This window comes from Pipistrellus hanaki, assembly GCF_964339955.1.
Source record: "Pipistrellus hanaki genome assembly, chromosome: 3".
NCBI classification, from domain to species: Eukaryota; Metazoa; Chordata; class Mammalia; order Chiroptera; family Vespertilionidae; genus Pipistrellus; species Pipistrellus hanaki.
The window spans coordinates 164262298-164285486 of NC_140505.1; the positions used below are offsets into that span (position 1 = coordinate 164262298).

General features: G+C 40.0%; 1 protein-coding gene across 1 annotated transcript in view; it reads right to left on the reverse strand.

Moving 5' to 3' along the window:
• DERA (deoxyribose-phosphate aldolase) overlaps window positions 1–23189 on the reverse strand; it is a 98932-nt gene that overhangs the window by 25834 nt on the left and 49909 nt on the right. The window contains exon 6 of the mRNA XM_084877918.1: window positions 20252–20380. Coding sequence (XP_084734044.1) covers window positions 20252–20380 — 129 coding nt within the window. The remainder of the gene's footprint in view (window positions 1–20251; window positions 20381–23189) is intronic.

The following is a 23189-nucleotide window of genomic DNA, read 5'->3' on the forward strand; positions in this document are numbered from 1 at the left end:
GTGGGTTATTGCAGTCTCCACTCACCAACCACTTACAAAGACAATGCTGCCCCTCTCCTACTGTTCACAAGCCATTGTCAAGTTAAAACCCTATCTCTATTTTTCAACTAGTCACGCCTTCAGTTTTATCTGTATTCCTCTGCACTCAGCCACCACCAGAGACCTTGATTCCTCAACAAAAGAGGTACAGGTTGGCCTAGGAGGGCCAGCAAATCTCCTTCGTGGTAAGGGTCTGACCAGACAGGGTCACCATTTGCCAAGTCATGGGCCTCCTCGGGATAGGAGAATCATTTCCACATTCCTGAGAACACATGAGGTGAGGAGAAAGGGTGGGGAAAAGAAGTTTGTGAATTGGACAGGGAGAATGGTCCTGACCTTAACTCCGAAAAAGGTATGAATTAACACAGCAATTCTACAAGCTGGATCCATTTTGCATATTCACTAGAAATCGTCTAGGATTCCCTGGATATCAGACTGTCCTTTTTTGACAGTTTTAAATGGAAATTATATAGAACCATAGGGTAATGATGTATATTTCAGAGAAGCAGTTTACATTATACACTTAATACAGACGTTTTATCCGCCTCTCACAGAGCTTCCTATTAGAAGACAACAGGTTTGATTAAAGGCTATTCATTTTTAGGGAGATTTCCCTCATCAAAAAAAAAAAAGAATATAAAGTTTCTTTTTTCTTTTTTTTAATATATTTTATTGATTTTTTACAGAGAGGAAGAGAGAGGGATAGAGAGTTAGAAAAATCGATGAGAGAGAAACGTCAATCAGCTGCCTCCTGCACATCCCCACCCTTAACCGGAATCGAACCTGGGACCTTTCAGTCCGCAAGCTGATGCTCTATCCACTAAGCCAAACTGGTTTCGGCATAAATAGTTTCTTAATATCTATAGATATTTACCTACCTTCCTTTTAAACCCACATTTAAAAGTTCTAACACATTTTTAATGTCTTAATGCCAACTGTATAATTGCTTTGAGTGTGGCATTTATTTCCTCCCCCTAAAGTACATGTTATATCATAGGTGTAATTTCTCCCAGGTATTTCAGGGGAGGTATTAAATGTCAAAATCCAAAGTGAATACAAACGTAGCTTAAAAATGTAAAACCTCAGTCAAAAAAATATTTCAGCTGTTAAGTTTATTACCAAAAATGGGAAATGAAATTCACAATGTTAACCTGTAAGGTAAAAAGGCATTTAGAAAATGGAGTCAGCGACAGTTGTTGGCCATCCATTTACTTATGCTTCTGACAAAAAAAAAAATCATAAATTTGCTCTGGAGAAAGGAGATTTTCAATGTGGACTTGGCCCAGCTTTTAATATTTAATACATGAAAACTAAAGAGCACAAAAATGTTTAAGTGTGAAGGGCTAAGAAGTGTTGAAGTGCAGAATGGAAAGATAAGACAGGTTTGCTTGTGGCATTTTTTCATCTCAAAACCTCAAATGCTTACAGAATAAAATTCTAGAATTTCCACTCTTCGGGATCTGAATTTAGCTAATATTCCATTGGTGCCTTCTACTACGTACCCTAAAGTATTTCGGGTTCAAGCAAATTCTGATGAATAATAATAATTAAACAAGCCCAGCTAGTGTGGCTCAGTAGTTGATTGTTGACCCAGGAACCAGAGGTCACAATCCGATTCCAGGTCAGGGCATATGTCTGGGTTGCAAGCTTGATCCCCAGTAGGGGGTGTGCAGGGGACAGCCAATAGATGATTCTCTCATCACTGATGTTTCTAACTCTCTCTTCCTCTCCCTTCCTCTCTCTGAAAGCAATAAAAAGCACATTTTTAAAATTACACACACACAGACACACACACACACACACAAAATAGAGAAATATGCTAATTAACCGGGACGCCGTAAAGGGTCAACTGGACAGGAGGTTATGCATGCAGCATTGAGGGGCGGGGCGGCAGGGGTGGCAGGGGCCTCCGTGCGCCTGCGCTGGGTTAGGGCCTGATCAGCAGTGGCCACGGCTGCTTCCAGGACCAGAGAGGGAGGCAGAGCTGGACTGGCAGCGGCCATGGCTGCTGCAGGACCTGGAGAGCAAGGCAGGGCCGGACCAGTGACTCAAGGGAGGGCGGCGCAGTGTTATTTCAAGGGGCCAAAGAGCCGCATGTGGCTCGAGAGCCACAGTTTGCCAACCATGGGGTTAGGGCAATGCATTTACATTTTAACAGGCTTAAACTAAAGAGTGAGGATGGAACAGTGGCTTTTCAGACATTAGCCACAGAAACAACAGGAAGGGGATGGTGTTTGAGGAGACTGCAAGGGAGGTTTTCTAAAATTGGACCACTTACACTGGCAGGCTTACACTCCCATAGTGACGTGTGCATTGTAATCTCATCCGCTTAAAAATGTATACTCCCACAGCACATAAGCTTCTATGTCTACAGGACCCCTCAGAACCTAATGATATTCACTGACTCTGGTCTTCGGTTCAATATTCATAATGACACATGAGAAAAACTTTGCCATACATAAACGTAAAGTGTGGTCTGGTGGACTTAAAAATACAGTTTTCCTTTCTGTAAACTTTCAGGATCTTTTCTAAGTGCACATGCACCATGAATGGCTCGTAGGAGTACATGTTACACTGTGTTCCCAAAGTTGCCTGATCATGTGACCTTTTCTTCAGAGACATTTTCATTGAAATATTGTATCACAGAGCGCAGTTTGGAAATCACTGTTTTAGCTGAAAATTATCCCCAAACACACACCTTTTCTTTATTCGTTTGGTTGGAGGCAAGCTGGCCTCTGGAATAACCTTTTCGGTTCTGACAGGACTTGTCTAGAACTCCAGATCATCCGAGAGCCAGTGTTGTGGAGTTCATTACCTTGGCTAGCTCGTGGAAATGTGTTTTGAAGTAGACTACATGAGAAGAAAGAACCTTTTAAACTTCTAAAACTGTTTCTTAGCAAAATTTAATTTGAATTCTCTAGGGCATGAAACCAACTCCTCAGATGCTGTTTTTTCTTTATCTAGTTATTCATAGACTCTAACACTTACTATAGATTCATAGATCCCATTAACTTATCAAAGGATTTCTAACTCTTTGCACTAAGAAACACACATACGCAGATGATCTCTGCAATCTATAAATCAACACTACCTCACCTGGAGTTTGGAAACTCCCAAGGTATTTCTATCTATAATAAAATTTTCTTTACGTCTCAAAAAATTAATAAACGTAATTCATGTTAACTTTTTTTGGGGGTGGGGGGGTGGGGGGGTGGGGGAAGGATGCAAAACAGCAAAAAAGCCCCATGAAGTCATTTGTTACCATTGTACAAAGGATACATTTGCAAATACCTTCTGTCTTTAAGAAGAGAGCATACAATTTAATACACTAAAGAGATTGCTAATAAAAATGTAAGAAGATGGCTGGTTCTTTTCTTTCTCATGTCAGAAAATACAGCTCTCCCTTTTTTACATTAGGTTCATTCCCCCCCCCTCCCCCCCGGTGCATTAACACAAATGGAGATTTGTTGCATTTAAAATTAATCTTTTATGAAAACTATGACTTGCCTAGATTCATAAATCAAAGGGGAAAAAACAAACAGATTGGTGAGGAACTAGGTTGTTAGGTAGCAATTAGGCTTTTTCGTCCAGTTTTGTTTCATTTTGCTTTCCGCGGTGGCTCCTGTGCAGTATGTAAGGTTTCTGGGGGGATTATGTGCTTCTTATTTTTCCCCCTCTGTATTTATTTATGTCTTTGGAATACTTAGTTTTAGATTCAGATTTAAATGATCTGCCTATGTTACACTGCTAATTGACTACATAGATAGACCAGTTACATGTTCTACCTTTAATTATTAAATCGAGCAGTTCAATACATAATTTTCACAACCTATGAGTGGAAGGCATTCTGAAGGCTCGTAAATTCACAGCAGGCTGGAAATGAAAGCGTTCCTCTACAGATAAACACTATTTTAACCGATAGTTAAGTCCCAGGTCAGCCCTGGTAAGCATGGTGTACCTGCCCAGAACCCAAGTCCTTCCAACCCCTCCTGAGCATAACAGTGTTTTCTTGGGAAACAGAGGAAGGCCAGGTGGTACATCTGACTGTCAGTCTCTCCAACCCATCACTTCTATCATTTGTCAGGTTGGGGATAGAGTCACTCTGAGCTTTAAATTGCCAAAGGAGTTTACACTTGCAAGGTGAAAAAGGGCTGGGTAACTAGGACTTGGGGGGAGTGGGTGGCAAGGAGTTATGGGAGCCAATAGCTTCTTAGTCACAAATCACTAGAAATGCTCACTCATAAGCCACTTCCTACTCACGCTCGCCTACTGGTACTCTCCCACCAACCACAGACTCACTTGCCTTCTTCCAACAGCCCTAGAGTCTATATCCTCTCCAGGGTCACTTACAGGTTGTTTTAGCTGGTGTGCGGCTCACCATAATAGAGAAATATAATCTCATTGCTTCTTTTCTACTTCAAATAGGTACTCAGCTCTTAAGCACACGGGCAAATTGAGCAAAAAGGTCCTCCCTGAACTCTACTTGGCTTTCCTTCTTTAGAACTCACTTGTTATGAGTTGAATCGTATCCTCCACTAATTTCATATGTCGAAGTCCTAATCCCCAGATGTTGGGGAGTGACTTTATTTGGGGAAATAGGATCCCTGAAGATATAATTCGTTACTGGAGTAGGAAGGGTGGGTCCCCAACCCAATATGATTAGTGTCCTTGTAAAAAGAATGCCATGTGAAGAGATAAATAAACATGCGCGCACACACACATAGAACGCCATGTGAACATAAATAAAGGCAGAGTTCAGAGTGATGCTTCTACAAGCCAGCACACTACCAGGAGCCAGAGGAGAGGCCCGGAACAGATCCTCCCTCTGCCCTCAGAAGGAACCAACCCTGCCCACTTCCTGACCTCAGGCTTCTGGTCTCCAGAACTGGGAGGCAATACATTTCTACTATATAAATCACTTCGTCTGTGGCACCGTCAATGTCAGCCTTACAAAACAATATAAGAATAAATTTAAAAAGTTAAGAAGACATCACACACACAGATATTAAGAAGTGAGACTTGCCGAAACCGGTTTGGCTCAGTGGATAGAGCGTCGGTCGGCCTGCGGACTGAAGGGTCCCGGGTTCGATCCCGGTCAAGGGCACGTACCTTGGTTGCGGGCACATACCCAGTGGGGGTGTGCAGGAGGCAGCTGGTAGATGTATCTCTCTCATGGACGTTTCTAACTCTCTATCCCTCTCAATTCCTCTCTGTGTAAAAATCAATAAAATATATATTTTTTTTAAAAAGAAGTGAGTCTTGTATAGTTCAAGATCAGGTCACTTACATTTCAGAACATATCCACACCCAACATTTCACCACAGAGCTGGGGCTTGGTAGGGGAATGACAAAGAGATGAGACGAGGAAGGAAGGTGCAGCTAAAGGCCTGGCAGAGCAACGGTTGCAGGAGAAGAAAAGAGAGGAATGAGACACCAGTGGTATTGAAGGAGAGGATAAAAAAAAAAACAGTCACAGGTGGTACTGAAAAAAGAGAAGAAGAGGAAATTCCCACATGGCACCTCTGAGGATCAGGGCTATTATTCCCAAGCTCTCTACCAATGTCCCTCCTAGTTCCTGGTTATGTGTAGGAGCCACATTTAAGTCTAGGTGATACACATTGGGTCCTGGACATCTGTGATTTCTCTAGTGGATATTTAGAGTTTATAACAGTGCCTGGCAACCACTATCCAACTTTATTTGAGTGGATCTATTTGGGGCGATAAGGAAAGAGGCTGTTTGACTGAAAAGTCCACACTGGGATTTCCTTTCAAAGCACCTGACCTGTCGACAAGCTTCTAGCCGAATGCCTCCTTCCTAACTCTGGGGAGCGGGAGGCGGACCCCTCAGTCTTACTATTCTCCCAGCTCATAACGGCAATCTCCTCAGGAAACTCTCCAATGCCATTTCCTCTACTAACCCTGTCTCCACCATCTAGGAAGCATACATTCAGGCAGATCCTGTGGAAATCGGTGAAGTCCGGCAATCCCATCTACATCTAAAATTACTCCAACAATGCACTGCTTTAAGAGCGTCAAATACAACATCACACAAGATCGCGAGACTGTGGCTTCACGTGCATCTATATCTCTTTCCTATCTCTGTGTGGGTCACTTCTCCTCTGAGCCAACTGTCTTGAATGAAAACCCTAAACTTTTCCAGCCTGCTGAAGGAGCAGCCGAAGAAAAATTAGTGGAAAGAGATGGACTTAACTAAGAAGTACTATATTCAGGTATAAAGGAATGTCTGATCACCTCTTGGGATTATGGATGTTAAAAAGCTGGGCCCTGGCCAGTGTGGCTCAGTTGACTGAGCATAGTCCCGTGCACGGAGAGGTTGCAGGCTCAATCCCCAGTAGGGGGCATACAAGAGGTAGCCAATGGATATTTTTCTCCCTTCCTCTTTGTCTAAAATCAATGAAAATATATTTAAAAAATAAATAAATAAAGGGGGTCTGAGATTTCTTTCTTTTTTCTTTCTTTTTTTTTTTTTTTTTTTTTTTTTTTTAAGCAGAGCAGGGAGAAACAGTATCAGCTATGCCTGGGTGTGTACTTACGGACAGGAGATAAAAATGAGAAATGAACTTCAAAAATAATTTCAGCAGAAGGTATATGTAATAACCACTCACTTTAGAAAATACCATCTCCAATGAAAATGTCTCAAATTTAGAGATTTTTATAGTTTTAAAAGGCCTTACACTAATGAAGACTGTCAAAGGAGGACACTGTGGAAGGCAGAAGACAATGTGCTTTTTAACAGTCTCAGTTATCCAGCTACAATGCTAGTCAGAAGCCTCACAATCTGTGAATGCAAATATAGGTAACATGATACACTCTGAGGAAATTTATATGCTTTTTCTTTTTATTAAAAAATAAACAGGGATGTTTTAATTATTCACTAGAATGTTAATATCAAACCAGTGTGATAGCAGCTAACATTCTACAAACAGCCTTTTGCTGGCTTTGTGTGACATGGATGATCTAAATTCTTCGCAATTTCAAGGACTATTCAGTGCCTCCTCTGCTGTCCCTGCCCAATTTAGCAGCTTCGCAGCATAGGAAACAGGCTTTCGGATGCCCCAGTTGGTGATAAATTTTTTACAAAAGGCGCACTATACCACTCATTTGTGGGTCACTAGAAGACAAAGCCTCACCCCCATAATTCACGTAAAAGCATGAATTTCCTTTTCCTCCCAGATCACTGAAACAACTGTATTTGTTCTTCATTTCACTTGACATGCCTTGTCTTGCTCATGTTTTCTAAACAGAAGGAGAGCCTCTCTTTCTTTTATCTTCATAGCCTGAATCAGATCTCCTCACCAACGTTTAATTTTTTATTTTTCTGGTTAAAGAACAAAAAAGGAGAGGGCAAGTGGTGAGACGGAGGTGCGTCCTGCCGTAAGCCAACAACAGAAGGAACAGGTGAAGGAGGTCCCATAGGGGGAAGCAGAGGCTTGGACTCCTGGCCTGGGAAAAATTCCCTATGCTGACAGATGGCACCATTACGAGCTGCTCTGTCCTCTCCCTCCCAGCTTGGTACACAATCATTCCCCAAATTCCATTCATGCCGCCCCTTTACTCCTTCCCATAGCTGTCTACTCCTCTATCGTTCCCACCACACTCACTACCACAACTCAGCTCCTCACCAAGGTCCGCTGGGCTGTTACAACGGCTTCCGAAGGGAAGGTCCCTGTCTCCAGCTACAATCACTGCCCCAGGGTTATGTTTCCAATGAGACTCTGATCATCCTTCCTCTACCACACAGTGTTTGGAGTAAAGGTATTTTGTGGGTGACCTTCATCGCAGTGCCTGGCACAGAGCAGACTTCAAATCCTTGTGACGAAGCGGAGCGGGAAGCTAATATACACGTCTTCGCGGCATCTTGGTTTTCCCACCTACCCAATGGAAGCTTTCGGTTAATGAGACTTCTTTATGCTTCACGATCCTTTTTTTTTTTTTAGTTTCAAAGCATTCACAACTTTCATGAGTTAGCTTTTGAATGTTCAGTTGCTCCATTTCTCTTGGCTTCCCCGACAATGTACAAATCAAGGGAAAACAGACGTGAATTTGTAAAAACCTCTTAGTGACTTAGACAAAAGGACTGGCAGGCACAATTCCAATATGAAAAGTATGTTTCCCACATACTAACTAGTTCCTGGGAGGACAAAAGTAACATATACAATCACCAAATTTTATGGATATTTTTTGAGAGCCATTGTGTTAAATTTTTTAAAAGGGGGAAAAAAAAGTTCCATACTATTTCAACTCCCTCAGAGGTGTAGTTTCATCATTCTAACAATGGCTTTTTTGCATATGCTTCCATTAAAGTCACAAGCTGATGATTTCAATAACGCCCCCTCACTTCTTAAGTCGTTTTCCTCCTGCACGGCTTGCTGAGCAATTTAACATACAAGGTCCCTAATTTCTTTACATGAGTGACGCCAATACAACCTTTGTCTAGCTTCGACCAATTTTTCCCTCTGTTAACACATCTTTCCAAGTTTAAAAAAAAAAAAAATACTTTTGCACTTATTTATTATAGCTTGTAGGCTAAACCCAGAAACCTGCAAATATTTTTTAAAAAGCAAATAAAGAAATATTCAGCCATGCAGAAGAAAGGAGAACACAGGAGGATCGCTGGCTCCATTTTATAATATTATGGCACATTGTGTAGTGTTCTGTCAGTATTTATTATCAGTCATTTAGTTTATGATAGAGAATAACTTTTGATTACTGATGCTTGTAGCATTACTCACTCTGTCTTGGACGGTTTGAAGATCTGTATTTTTATTACAAAGTCTAATAAAAATAAAGTGAAAAACCCATAGGTCCCCAAACGGATTCCTGGCTTGGGCTGTATGTCACTCCTTTCCAATCTAAAAAGTATTTCTTTCTGCTGTTAGTCTCTGTCTCTTGCTCATAAGCAAATTTATCTCCTAATGTCTCATTCTTTATTTTAGCCATTAATCTCCCATTGAGAACCTTACCAAATGCTTTTTTGCAGATAAAAATATTTAATATCTACTAGATTTCCCCTACCTACAAAACCATCCAACATTGTTTACAGAGGGGGGGAAAAATCAATCTTTTGTACCTGAATTTAAGTTGGCTGGTTTGACTCAAGAGTCTTTTTCTCTGACTTCTTCGGGTCTTTTTATGGGAAATAATAGAACCACAATGCAAGAATCCTCTTTCTCTTTCTTATGAATTGAATTGTGCTCCCCCTCACCCCCCACCAAAACCCCAGTTCCAACCCCCAGTCACTCAAAGAGTGACCTTGGAAATAGAGACACTGCAAATGTAATTCATTAATTAAGCATGAGGTCTTACTACATTGGGTGGGAAATGATACAACGGGTGTCCTTATGAGAAAAAGGAAGAAGATGGCCACATGACAGAGGAATACCAAATACTGCCAGCAAACACCCAGATCTAGAAAAGGCAAGGAAGGATTCTCCCCTACTGATTTCCGAGGGAGCAGGACTATGAAGATACCTTGATTTCAGACATCTATGCTTCAGAACCATGAGACTACATTTCTGTAGTTTGAAGCACTCAGTTTGAGTTAATTTGTTATACAGCACTAGAGGCCCTGTGCATGAAATTCGTGCACTGGGGATGGGGGGGGGGGTCTGCTCAACCCAGCCTGCATCCTCTCGCAGTCCGATAGCCCTCAGGGGATGTCTAACTGACAGCTTAGGCCTGTTCCCAGGACATCTTTAGCACTGCCATGGAGGCAGGAGAGGCTCCTACCACTGCTATTGCACTCACCAGCCATGAGCCTGGCTCAGGGCTTCTGGCTGAGTGGTTTTCCCCCTGTGCTAACACACTGACCACCAGGGGGAAGGTCCTGCATTGAGCATCTGCCCCCTGGTGGTCAGTGCACATCATAGCAACTGGTCGTTCTGCTGTTTGGTCAATTTGCATATTAGCCTTTTATTATATAGGATTCCTAGGAAACCAATACACTCCTCCTTCCCCATTGTTTCCACATTTTGGAGCCCTGTCTATTTCACACATGCATGCACACACACACACACACACACGCACGCACACACACAGAAGAAGCATCCCTAATGGATGCTAAGTGACATTTAATCTAACAATAACTCTTTTAGGTTGACATCAAGTTTGTGATTTGAACATCTACCTCCTGATGTGGCCCATCCAATTTCTTATACCAGGTCAACTCCATCTTCCCATAACTTCTTTCTTTTTTTTGTAATATATTTTCATGGATTTCATAGAGAGGAAGGGAGATAAAAAGAGATAGAAACATCAGTGATTGATCAGCTGCCTCTTGAATGCCCTACACTGGGGATCAAGCCTCAACCCAGGCTATGCCCTGACAGGGAATTAAACCGTGACCTACTGGTACATAGGTCAACACTCAACCACTGAGTATGCCAGCAAGGCTTTCCATAACTTCTTAAAGTTGGACCCTCCTACCTTGGGGTAAGAAAGAGCAACCATCCTTTTACAGCATAGGAGTGTGTGTGTGTGTGTGTGTGTGTGTGTGTTACAAGTATTTGAACACAATATCACAACCCCAATGAGTGCTCTCTTCCCAAATAAGACATCCACTTTCATTCCAATCACTCTTCATGGGAAGGTTTCCTTTTCCCCATTCCATGCTGAGAGATTCCTCTGCATATGCTCCAATACTATTCCTCTCTCCCATCCCCTTTAATCTTACCCTTTCTACTTCTTCATCCTCAGACTGCCCTCAGCTTTGACATCTCTCCTCCTCCTTCATCAGATGGACAAGATGGTCCACTTTTACTGTCACTCCCTAACCGCTCTTTCAGTACCCCAGGTGGGGGAATCTGAAAATACACAAGAACATTAATACAGAACTCAAGGGCAGCTGTTAAGTCATGACCTTGCTAATATTCCCAGTGCATCACCATGGCACCATCTGAGGAACAGGTAAACGCACACACACAAAACAGTGGAAGTGTCTGGGGTGAAGGTGTTTTTGGCATCCTTTCCCTTCATTTCAACAAGGATTTACTGTGGGCCTATCATGGGCTGGCTTTTGTTTTTATGTTTATTTAGGTCTATCACCCTCTAAGTGTTTCTCCAAACACAGTGTCTCCCTCCTGTCTTACTTGTCCTTGATAGAAAACTACAATTCAATACATAAATCTCATTCAGTGACTAGAAAGAAATACATCTGTGCCTCCAAAGGTTAAACACAGATCAATTACAGGGTGGAAAACAGGAGTGTGCAGTAACTGAAGCATGGAATTTGGAGTCAAGAGTCCTTCAGAATTCTGCACACCCTCAATGTATAGCCTTAGTCTAGTCACTTAACTTCTGAGCTTCAATGTTTCATCTACTAAAAGAGAAGGTACTTCCTTTATTTCCCTATTAGGACAACTGCAAAACGAATATGCAAATTTCACATGGTTTATTAACCTTTATTTCCTCACTCAACAAATAGGTATATCAAGTATACCCATTCAAGAATTCTAATTTCCCAACATTTCAGAGTTTGCTAGTAGATCAGTAACTAGCACAGACAGCAAATAATAATAACCGAAGTTAATGTGTCAAATGAATAAATAGCACAATCTCAGAGACAAGAGCAAATGTCTACATGTCTAACATCTGTCATGTATCACAAAAAAATTGCTTAAGGTTTGTTTTTAATGGGAAAATACTGATTTATTAAAAATCTTAATTTTATATATGTTGTTTACAAATATAACTGTTGATTCCCCCTTTACCTAATAACTGAACCCATCAGCAAGCATTTCCTAGCCCCTTGCTATGTATTAGCCTGTGTAGCCATGGACTTTTCTAGGCAAGCCAGATCTGGAGAAGGCAGTGATATGATTTTGAAATAAGATAGACTGCCCAAACCAGCATGGCATGGTGGTTGAGTGTCAACCTATGAACCAGGAGATCACAGTTCAATTCCCGGTCAAGGCACATGCCTGAGTTTTGAGCTCAATCCTAGTGTGGGGCATTCAGGAGGCAGCTGGTCAATGACTCCCTCTCATCACTGATGCTTCTATCTCTCAATTCCTCTCCATTCCACTATAAAATCAATAAAAATACATATCTTTTTAAAAATACATATCTTTAAAATAAAAATACATATCTTTTTTTTAAAAAAAATAAGGTAGGCTACATTTTTTAAATTTTCACACAGTGAAATTTTACACAGACTAGTATATACCACATAAAAAAAATAAGCTTACAAGCTTCTTTCCTTTTTTTCTTTTTTAAGCCCAGAAGCGCAGCCATGAGGAAGTAAAGAAAGTGCTTTCTGTGTCAAGGTATAGACTTACCCTTTTCTTTAACATGATATGCATATTCCAGATTCAGTAGCACCTGCAGTGCTGGGAGGCCAGGGAATATAACCTCCCTTCCACAGAGCTCCTGATCCTGCACTCGCAGAGGATGGCGAGGGGCGTGGTGCGTGGGGGTAAACTTCCTGAATTTTTGCCTGGGGTTCTGAATTTAAATTAACTCCCTGAATGAGATGTCAAGGTAATTAGTGTTTGTCCTAGAAGCGCTGTCATTTTCAGGGCTAGTTTAAGAAACTTCAAATAAGTTTACACTTGAAATCCTTATCTCTTAAGCTAAGTCTCATGCTTTTCCCATTGATGAACTTTCCATTGCAGCACACCTTTTCATAAATTGAAATGCTTTTCCCATGAAAAGCAAATCTTATTTAAAGAGAGGAGAGAGAGAGAGAGAGAGAGAGCGCGCGCACTGGAACACCATAACAGTCTAGATGTGCCATCTGGATCAATATTCCTTGAGTATAAAAGATTTGCCAGCCTAAGACAAAGGACTCGTATGACTTGTGACAATCTTTAGAAATGCAAAGCTACACTGTCATTTACTCTACTATCTGATTCATATTTAAATTTCTGTAACTGTCTTTTTAACTCTTAGATGTTAATTTTATATTAATCACAGCATCTTTATAGGGTTTTGGTTTCCTTCCTTCATAGCAAGTTTTCCCCAACTTTTCCCCTTTACTTTAGTATTTTTTAATGACCTCCCTTATATATTATTTCTCTGCTTCATCTCATTGTTCCTGTGTGATGTTGCTTTTATTGGGTTTAATTTCATATTATCCCCTCCCCTGGTTCCTAGTTTTGTGTTGTTTTTTCCTACACATTACAAAATCCCAGCCAAGTTCCAAACTCATTTTGCATTCCTTCAAGGTCTGCGCTTCTCAAGCCCCATATTTTCGTATTAGTACTCTTCCCACAGATCTTCATCAGCAATTCAAACCTGATGGCATTATGATTGCATCTTCAGTGTTTTTCTCCTCCAACCTTATTTATCAGGCCTGCATTATTTCCAAAGATAAGGTCTAGAATAACTTCAGAGCAGAGCTTGTTAACTGTTGCATGAGTGCGAACAGCCCACCATAAAGATAAAGATAAAGCCACTTTTCTACATCCTGGCATTATTCTCAACTTGTGCACTTGCTGTGCTGAAATCCCTTAGCAGAGACTGATTTGCTTTTACACTTCTCTTTTCTGCAAGCATGTTTTCCTTTCTATCTTACTTCCTATCACCTTGTTCTTACATAATTCAATGAAAAATATATATATAGCTCTCCTATCTCCTTCCTGATTATATTCCCTTCAAATCGTTTCCTCCTGCCTCATCTCCTCCTTTATTCATACCTCTCTCACCACATTTCCACTAATGCAAACGAGAGATCCATTTTTTTTTACAAAAAGCTAAAGCAAAAGGGTTTCCTCAGTACTTTCTTGCCTCCGTAGCTACTTCAAAATCCTCACAAACCTTTAATGTCATATACCACTACTTGGATCACCTATACCAGCTTTCGCCAACCATGGGTCTGCAGACCACTGGTGGTCTGTCAGGTCCGAAAGTTGGCGACCGCTGGCCTAAACAATGCCATCCTATATAATAAAAGGGTAATATGCAAATCAATTGTTCAGCAGAACAACCAGTCGCTATGACATGGGGACAGACGCTCAACGCAGGAGCGGCCCCCAGCCCACAGGCCCTGATTGCCCAATGGGGAATGGGGAACCTGGGGTGGGTGGTGCGGATGTGAGAGGCGCCAGGCCAAGACCCAAGCCCCGCTGGTCACTCCACACACAGAGGGCAACCGGTGGCAGAGGATGAGTCCTGCAAGCAGGCAGAACGGCCAACCTCTTGGTCCCTTCCCCCAGCCAGCAGGCACCAATCACCTAATGGCATATCGGGAACCAAACCGGGAACATAGGGTGGGTAGCGATTGGAGGCAGAGCCAGCTGCCAGGGAAATGGCCCTGATTACAGGCCAGGCCTAAGGACCATACCAGTGCACAAATTTCGTGCGCTGGGCCTCTAGTGGATATATAATCTCCTGCTCATGGTTTACTCTCAAAATTACGTGTCCAAACTCCACAAAGCTGTTGTACGTGTGGAAAGATGAATCTAGATCTTCACATTTCACTTTCCTGTTTTCACTTTTCCTTATATTGCTATCTTTCTTTCCGATTCATTCATATATTCTGAAATATTGTCTCAGGCTCTCCTAGATGCCAGGCACATAATAATCACAGGAAATAGAGATAAGTAAGATATAGTCCTTTGTCTCATGGAAGTTTACAGTTTTGCAAAAAATCTAAAAAAGTAGAGCTGATGGTAATACTATTTGACAATGCTAACGGTATTTACAATTGTCCGAGGAGCGCAACAGTATGAACAATTAATTAATTCAGCTTTTAGAGGATCATGGAGAGATTTGACAGAGTTTGGAAATTTTATTAAAAGCTTTAAAAACCGTTAAGGGGAGGAAGGGAGAAAGCTATAGCAGACAGAGAAAATAATAAATAACAAAGAAAGAAATATCTGGAATATTTCCAAATGTCAATAATGACCATATGGAATGGAAGCAAAAATATCCTTTGAACTACTGTTCTTATTTTACCACAGGAGAGCACCTACCTCATAAGAGATGTTGTGAAGAGCAAATATAAACATACATAAATCCCCTAAGTCGCTGGCATATGGTAAATGCTCAAAAAATGTGAGATGCTATTGTTTTATTCCAGATTACATTTTTAATGTGTCATCTTTCCTTTTCCCCCTGGTTCCTGGCTTGGTTTTGGATCATTGTGGCTCATTTTTACCAGTAAGTGATTTCCAGTTAAGTCACATTTTATTTGAATACACATCTAAAGGACAGAGGTGGCTGCTTTAGCTTCCAGAGTAAAAGAATGGAGATGACAAACAGAGCTGAGATGTACTATAAAAAACGTAGCTGAACCATATCTAATTGTTATTCTCAACTAATCAGACTCTTTTTACACCTTTCTTTATCAAGACAGAGTCAAGAGTTGACAAAACGAGTTCCTATCTAAGATTCATTGAACAATCCTACCAACATAGTAAAGCTTTGGGATAAGTACAGCTCAATATCTTACATTTCCTAAAGCTACACCAAATGACTTTGAAAACTGAGGTCCTGAATGATGCCTTGTAATAGTCTAGCGTGAAAAAAGATTCAATTATGTTCCTTATTGAGGTGGGATGAGGTAGGAAGGTATACTAATATTTTTAGTAATTTGCAAAGTATTTAATTCATAGTTTATAATGTAGTCATACACAATAAATTACTTCATTTCAATTGATAATCAGATTAATGTATTTGCTCAAGGTCACAAAATGTGCAGCATAGAAAAAGAGTGCAGTTTTAGTACTCCAATGACCATGCTTCTTCCCCTAAGACATTTTAAAGATTACTAAACAAGATTAAAGGGAAAGTAGGATACTAATCATTTATTTAACCAAAAATGAAAATACCCTGGTTAAGTAAGTTTTTATACTTATAATGATGTGTATAATATCAGATAACATAATATCTCTGCTTTATCTCCAGAGAATTATTTTTTCAATACTTAAAATGGCTATCAAAATTAGAAGATAAATTATTAATGTAATTGATAAATCTTTCTTTTAAGATTTTGAAACTAAAATAATTCAAAAACAAAAGCAATAAAAAAAATTCCAGACTCAACAGAGTGTTGCCATGACTTACCTTCTTACTATAAATAACTTTACAACTGAACAGAATATATAAGGCAACTATTTTCAGGCACTGGAAAATTGGCAGCTTAAGATACATTCTAAGATAATCCAAATATGTAATAACAGTTTGAGGAGTTAAAGGAAAACATAATCTCAATGAGTGAATAAATAGAAAAGTGCAGCAGGGAAATGAAAATTATAATAAATAATCAAATGGATATTCTAAAACTAAAACATGTACAATAGCTCTGGCTCAGTTAGTTGGGCATTATCCCAGGTTCGATTCCCAGTCAGGGCACGTACCCAGGTTGTGGGCATGATCTTCACTAGAGGCCATGCAGAAGGCAGCCAATCGATGTTTTGTTTTCACATCGTTGTTTCTGTTTCTCCCTTCCCCTTTCTCTAAAAATTAACTTGGAAAATCTTTTTAAAAAATAAAATATGTACAATAGCATCAATTTCACTGAATGAGCTTAAAATTTGAGATAGAAAATAAAGGGAAATTACAAAGTATTTTAAACTAAATAATTACAAAATAAAGCAAAAAATTGGCTCTTTGAACAGATCAATGAAACTGACAGCCTCCTAGTAAGACTCATCTTCTACCAAAAAAAAAACCCCAAAAAAAAACAAAAAAAAAAAAACACAAACGAAAACCAAAAACAAAACAGTAATAACAGCAATAATGACCAATCTATCATAATAAAAGCATAATGTGCTAATTAGACCAGATATCCTTCCAGATAACTTTGCAGATGAAGCCAGGGCTGTGAGGGAAGCCTGGGTTCCAGATGCCAGAGGGAAGCCTCTGCCTGCAGCCGGGAAAAGGAAGGTCTACTCTTGCACAAATTTCATGCACCGGGCCTCTAGTATAAGGAATAAAAAAGTACTGTGTTTCCCCGAAAATAAGACATCCTCCGAAAATAAGACCTACTTACAGGTTTCCTTCTGAGTGAAATATAAGGCATCCCCCTGAAAATAAGGCCCCCCTAGGCTAAACATGAGAGATTTGGTCCACTGATTCTGAAAGAAATGGAGTCACAAGAAATTCACCAGGAAATTCAGGAATTGGATTGTTATGATGATATTCCAGAAGATGATGACATGATTGTTATTGAATGAATGAGTAAATTCTTGATACTGTAGGATTCACAGTTTGTCTGGTTTGTGTTGATAACTACCGTACTACCTTACCATATACAGGTAATAAATTTCCTTTATTTTCATTTAACAATAAACGTGTACCGTATTCTTCTTCATGGAAAAATAAGACATCCCCTGAAAATAAGACCTAGCGCATCTTTGGGAGCAAAAATTAATATAAGACACTGTCTTATTTTCGGGGAAACAGGGTATATATAACTACAGATCCTGTAGACATCAAACTAATAAAATAATTTTAGAAACAACTTTTTATCAATAAATTTATCAACTCAGTATATTTGTACAATGGAAAACTTGTAAGCAAACTTATACACAGAACAACATGGATACACCTCAACCCCATTATCTTTGATGGGGAGGAGACAAGCACAAAAGTCTCTATGGTATTCTAAAACTAGCGGAGCTAATTTACGGAGAGTGATAAAATCTGATCAGTGCTTGTAAGTGGGGCAGAATTCAACCGGAATTCACTGTCAAAACTCATCACATTGTACATTTAAACACCTGAACTTTATTGAATATAAATTTACTTGAATAAAATTGATTAAGAAAAAAATTTTAAATATCACAAAAATGGGAAGCATTGTGAATTTAGTTCAATTTTTTTTAATTCTTCAAAATTTTAAAATTACTTCTTTTCTACTCTATATCTTCTTAACATAATAGGAAGCACAACTGTGGGCCAGGAAGTATTCTGGATGCTTCCACATAGGACACTGCACAAGACTGTGTCTTTAATTCATGCCAAGATCTAGCACAATGCCTTTGAAAGACAGGAAAAAAAGAAAAAAAAAAAAGCTGGAATCAGAAGACTTGGGTTCAAATAATGACTCTATGCAATCTCTTAGTTTCATGACTGTAGACAAGAGACTTAATTTTAAAATTCACCAACTCAAGGAATGATGTGAAGATTAAGAAATATTATTTTAAAGTAGGAAGTATGCAACGATTAAATGAAGGACATAAACAACAACATGGACAGGGAAAGAGTAGACAGGAAGATGCAAGGGAGAGCCTGTTTCAAATCAGGCATTTGTCTGTGGACACGGAGAGGAAAGGGTGGAACAGAGGAGCCCAAAGGAGATGACTTACTACCATGTTCCTGTCATGAGCAGTAGGTGCAGTGATTAGGATAGGGTTGGCTGATGTCCCAGAATAAATATACTTTCATTATGTCCTGAATGGCAGCATTCTGGGCTAGCAATCCCTTGTCCTGACAAGGAGCATGAAAAGGGAGGCTCCTGTCCACTGAAGACTCCAAGGGTAGGTTCCTAAGAGTTGCAGTCAGTCTCCTATTACTACACATCTTTTAAATGCCAACATGATTGATGACCACCTATTCTTTCTCATCCCTAGGTTTTCAGAAATTCTGCTCTGAATGAGAAGAGATCTGAATACAGCAGCAGTAACCAGAGCATCATTAATGCCTAGTAGGCTGACCTTCAGTAGAGTTCCAGGGAACAACGTTAGTCTGACAAGAGTATTCTAAAAGTAGTTGAGTATAAAAATCTGGAGGGTGACCTCAAAGATGCCCAGTTTTAAGACCATAAAGTCTGTATTGCCCTACCTGGTTTGGCTCAGTGGATAAAGCATCAGCCTGTGGACTGAAGGGTCCTAGGTTTGATTCTGGTCAAGGGCATGTACCTTAACTGTGGGCACATCCCCAGTAGGGCATCTGCAGGAGGTGGCTGATCGGTGTTTCTAACTCTTTATTCCTCTCCCTTCCTCTCTCTAAAAAAATAAAATAAAATAAAATAAAATATAAAATATGTGTTTGTTTTTTTAAAAAAGTCTCGTATCTTCACCCACATATGGAGCCACTTGTAGGGCACCTAGAAATTCAATACTCGATCACAGAACAGTGTGACAAGTTATCTGATTAAATTTTAACAGAATGCAATGGGGGCACACAGAGCTATAATGAACCAAGTAGTGGGGGAAGAAGCAGTACTGGGACCCAGTCTCAAAAAGAGTGACACCTGTGCTGAATCCAAAGATTAATAAGAAGTTATTTGGGCAAAAAATATGTCAAGGCAAGGGGCACAGCACAAACAAAGACTCAAAAAAGTTGGACGGTGATATTCACCGAAAACTGCAAGCAATTCCACAGAACTGGAGCAGATGGAGTGAAGGGAGAATGGGGAGATGGCAGAAGCCCAGGCTGGGTCTTGGGAAGGACCACTGTAAAAATCAGGCTGGAGGAACTGACAGTCTACCTTGAAGACGAAGGAAAGTCACTGCAGGATTTTAGTCAAGGAGTACCACAATCAAATAGCTCATTTCTAAGAGATCATTCTGGCAACAGTGTGAAGAACAGACTGGAAGGGGATGAACGTAGACATGGGAACACTGGTTAGGAGACCGCTGAGGAGACCCCTGTGGGAATGACAGTGGCCTAGCACAGCAGCACTCAGAATGGAGAGGATACAGGAATGAGGTCGAACTAACAAGACTTACTCACTGATTCATGTGAAGGTGAGAGAGAGAAGGAATCAAGCAGGTCTCAAGCTCAGATGGACAGGCCTCCTGTCCACCGAAAGAAAGAGTATGTCAACTTCTATTTGAAAGTATCAAAAACAATGATTCGGGACTACATTTCAGAAAAAAAAAGAATTAACAAAAAAGCACAGGTTTCCTTAGACAGTATGGATACTCTAGCCCCAAGAAAAATCAAGCACTTAAATTCACAGAGAGGAATAAGCCAGAGTTAAAGAAATCCCTAACATGTTGATGAATGAATAGTAATCAAAGAATAACACAGTGGGCAATTCACTAACAAGAGCGCCATCTACTGCCATATCAGGATAGTGCAGCAATGACATGCCAACAAAGAGTGGAGAAGGAAGCTAAGTGCTTGGACACTTCACATTGTATGTGTAGTCCCTGAATATCTGACACACACACACACACACACACACACCCCCGCCCCCAAAATCCAAGTGGTTAGCACTTTCAGCTAATAGCCAAATGTTTTCACTTACTTGTGAAACATCAATTCAGTTGATATGATCATTTGAATAGAATATGCTTACCTGCCATCATTGCTATCATGCTGGCTTTATAGACATTAGTGAGCGATCCAAGTTCTCCTGTTGCTAAGATGGTTTTCAGATGAGCCTTCCCACAGGCCTTTCGAAACTGACGGATCTCATCATACAGGGCTGGGGGAGGAAATAATTGAGGCCATTACAAAGCAGGCAAGTGATAACATGACTTGGCAGCCGTTTAGAGCTGGTAGAGCCCATCTCAGATTTAGGAAATATAAAACATTTGTCACTTTCTAAAAATCGCCCTAATTTAATATCGCCTGGAGCATTCTGTTGCAGTTCACATTCTGTTACAAGGAATGCTTCGTTTGCTACCACGAAACAGTTTCCAAGCTCTGGCCCGAGGTCCAGAGACATGAAGACTAAAAAAAAATATATCAATATAATGACATGCAAATTACAAATAATTTCTACCTCTTCCCGATGAAGGTTACTTATAAGAAAAGTAACATACAGGGGTGTACCACTTTGTAAACTAAAGAAAAAAATCCTCGGGTCCCTATTAACTCTCCCATTCACACCTAATAAGTTCTCCTGGAATATAAAGCAGGCCTTCCCTAAGAGCCCTGCTAACGACAATAAAGACATAACAGCTTGTCACATTATCTGCCAGGGTATGTGTCTGTATCTCTGATGAAAACGTGTCGAGGTGGCCTTGGATGTATGTGTGCAGAACCAGCTGTGGAGGGATTTACAGATGTGGCCTTGAACCTATTAACCCCTGACCCTAGAATCACGTCTGGCTTTCTCAGGCTCCACGCAGCACCCTCAAAGCAGCTTGGTCATACGCATATAAAGCTGTACACAACAAAATAAAGCTGAGAGGAAAACAGTTCCTAGTTAAAGTAACAGAATTTTAGTCAACAAAATCAGTAGGGTAAGTATAAAATGTTTGAAAAAAACTATTGAACAATCATATATATAATTGATTTTCCAGAGAGAGAAAGGGAGAGGGATAGAGAGCTAGAAATGTCGATGAGAGAGAACATCGACCAGCTGCCTCCTGCACACCCCCTGCCGGGGATGTGCCTGAAACCAATGTACATGCCCTTGACCGGAATCAAACCTGGGACCTTTCAGTCCGCAGACCAGCGCTCTATCTACTGAGCCAAACCGGTTTTGGCCATAGAGTCTTTTGTCCTGACACCAGTGGATGTGGGCTCTCACCCTGTATCAGCTTGGCCATATTCATTTCCTGAACTTGAGCCTACGGCAAAACATCAGGACTAAGGACAGGGTTTTGTCTTTCTTCTGTATGTGTGTTTCATAGGAAGTAGTTTTGTAAGCACACAGACTAAACTGAACAAGAAAGAAACATTCATAATCATTTTTTAATACAACAATGAGAGCTCTGTAATTCATACGTTTCCTAAAGAATATGTAAAGTACTTAAACGTCAGCAAACTTAGTCAAATCCAAGAAAGTGATAGCAAGAGGCACAAAACTTGTCTTCCCAATCCCAGAAAACTTAACTTGAAGATAGAAAGGGAAAACTGGATACGAATAAAGTCAAATATTCTATCACAAGATGCTTGGTAAAGTTCAGTGTTTACTGCCACCAGACATGGTCTCACAGGTTTTTCAAGAAAAGATTGAATATTTTCACAAGTCCCTAAAAATCTCTAGTTTTGAGTACTAGAGAAGATCTGAGATCCACACCACCTACTGTACCCTGCCCTTCCTTACAAAACTGTGATAAGATTATTACTCACACATCCAATCTGACAACATGTGAGAATGGATGGTGTAAACAGTACAAGACTATGTGAAGATAACAATTTATATTCTTTTAACTCAGAGAATGAGTTACTGAATCTAAACAGAGAAAGTTGTTCTCGAAGAAGTAGTGACAAGGAAATTTCTTGATCTAAAAATTCAAGAATGCTTATCCACAATACAATGTTGCCACCAAAAGCAAGCTGGAAGGTCAAGACAAACATAGATTTATTTTTTTAACTTTTTTTTTTTTTTAGAGAGAGAGGAAGAAAGAAATATCAATGCGAGATGAAACATCGACCAGTTGTCTCCTGCATGACCCCCACTGGGGATCGAGCCCGAAACTTGGGCATATGCCCTGACCTGGAATCAAACTAGCAACCTTTCTGTGCATGAGCCATCACCAGCCAGGGATAGACAAATGTAGACTTAAAATCTAACTCCACCACATACTGTAGGGCCCTGGGTAAGTTATTGCTCTTAGCCTCAATACCATCCTAAAAGTGTCAATAAGAACATTTATTTTATAGGGTTATTGTGAGGATTTAAAAGAGAATATATATGAAAAGTACTTTGCACATTGCCTGAATTATTATAAGCACTCAAATCATGTATTCGTTATTTAGTTCAGAATTCTAGTTAAATGAGTTTCCATTAAGTGTTGTGTGATGAAAGCCAGATCTTGTTTCTTGGCCTGATCCAACTCCTCGTACTACACTAAAAGTTTTTACATGGATTAGTGCTTACAATCAATCAATGAGCCATCAGATAAGGCTTGAAAATATTTTCTTACAGCATTTGTTAAACTGAACTTTGGCCTACATAACAAAGTTCTGGAAACACTGATCCTGTTCATATTTATGCCATCCTTTTCCTAAAGAGTATTGCCTTTTGATATCCAGTGAATTTCCTCACTTACATTTAACCTCAACCAGAAAACCCAAATGTATTTTATGACTCAATTATCAGCTACCTAGGAGTAATGCTCTTTAATCCATGATCCAAAGAGAATGAAACAAAAATAACCACTTAGAACTTAACTGAATTTAGCTAGTATGCAACTAGTGCGTTCTTAGTCTCTACCTGCCAACTCCTCAAATCATTCTACTGTCCTGTTTCAACACATTAAGAGAGTCACGTTTTTTCTGAGCAAATATATTAATTAATAAGCTCAACATTGGGAAAGTTGTTGGTTCTTTCTCTTACT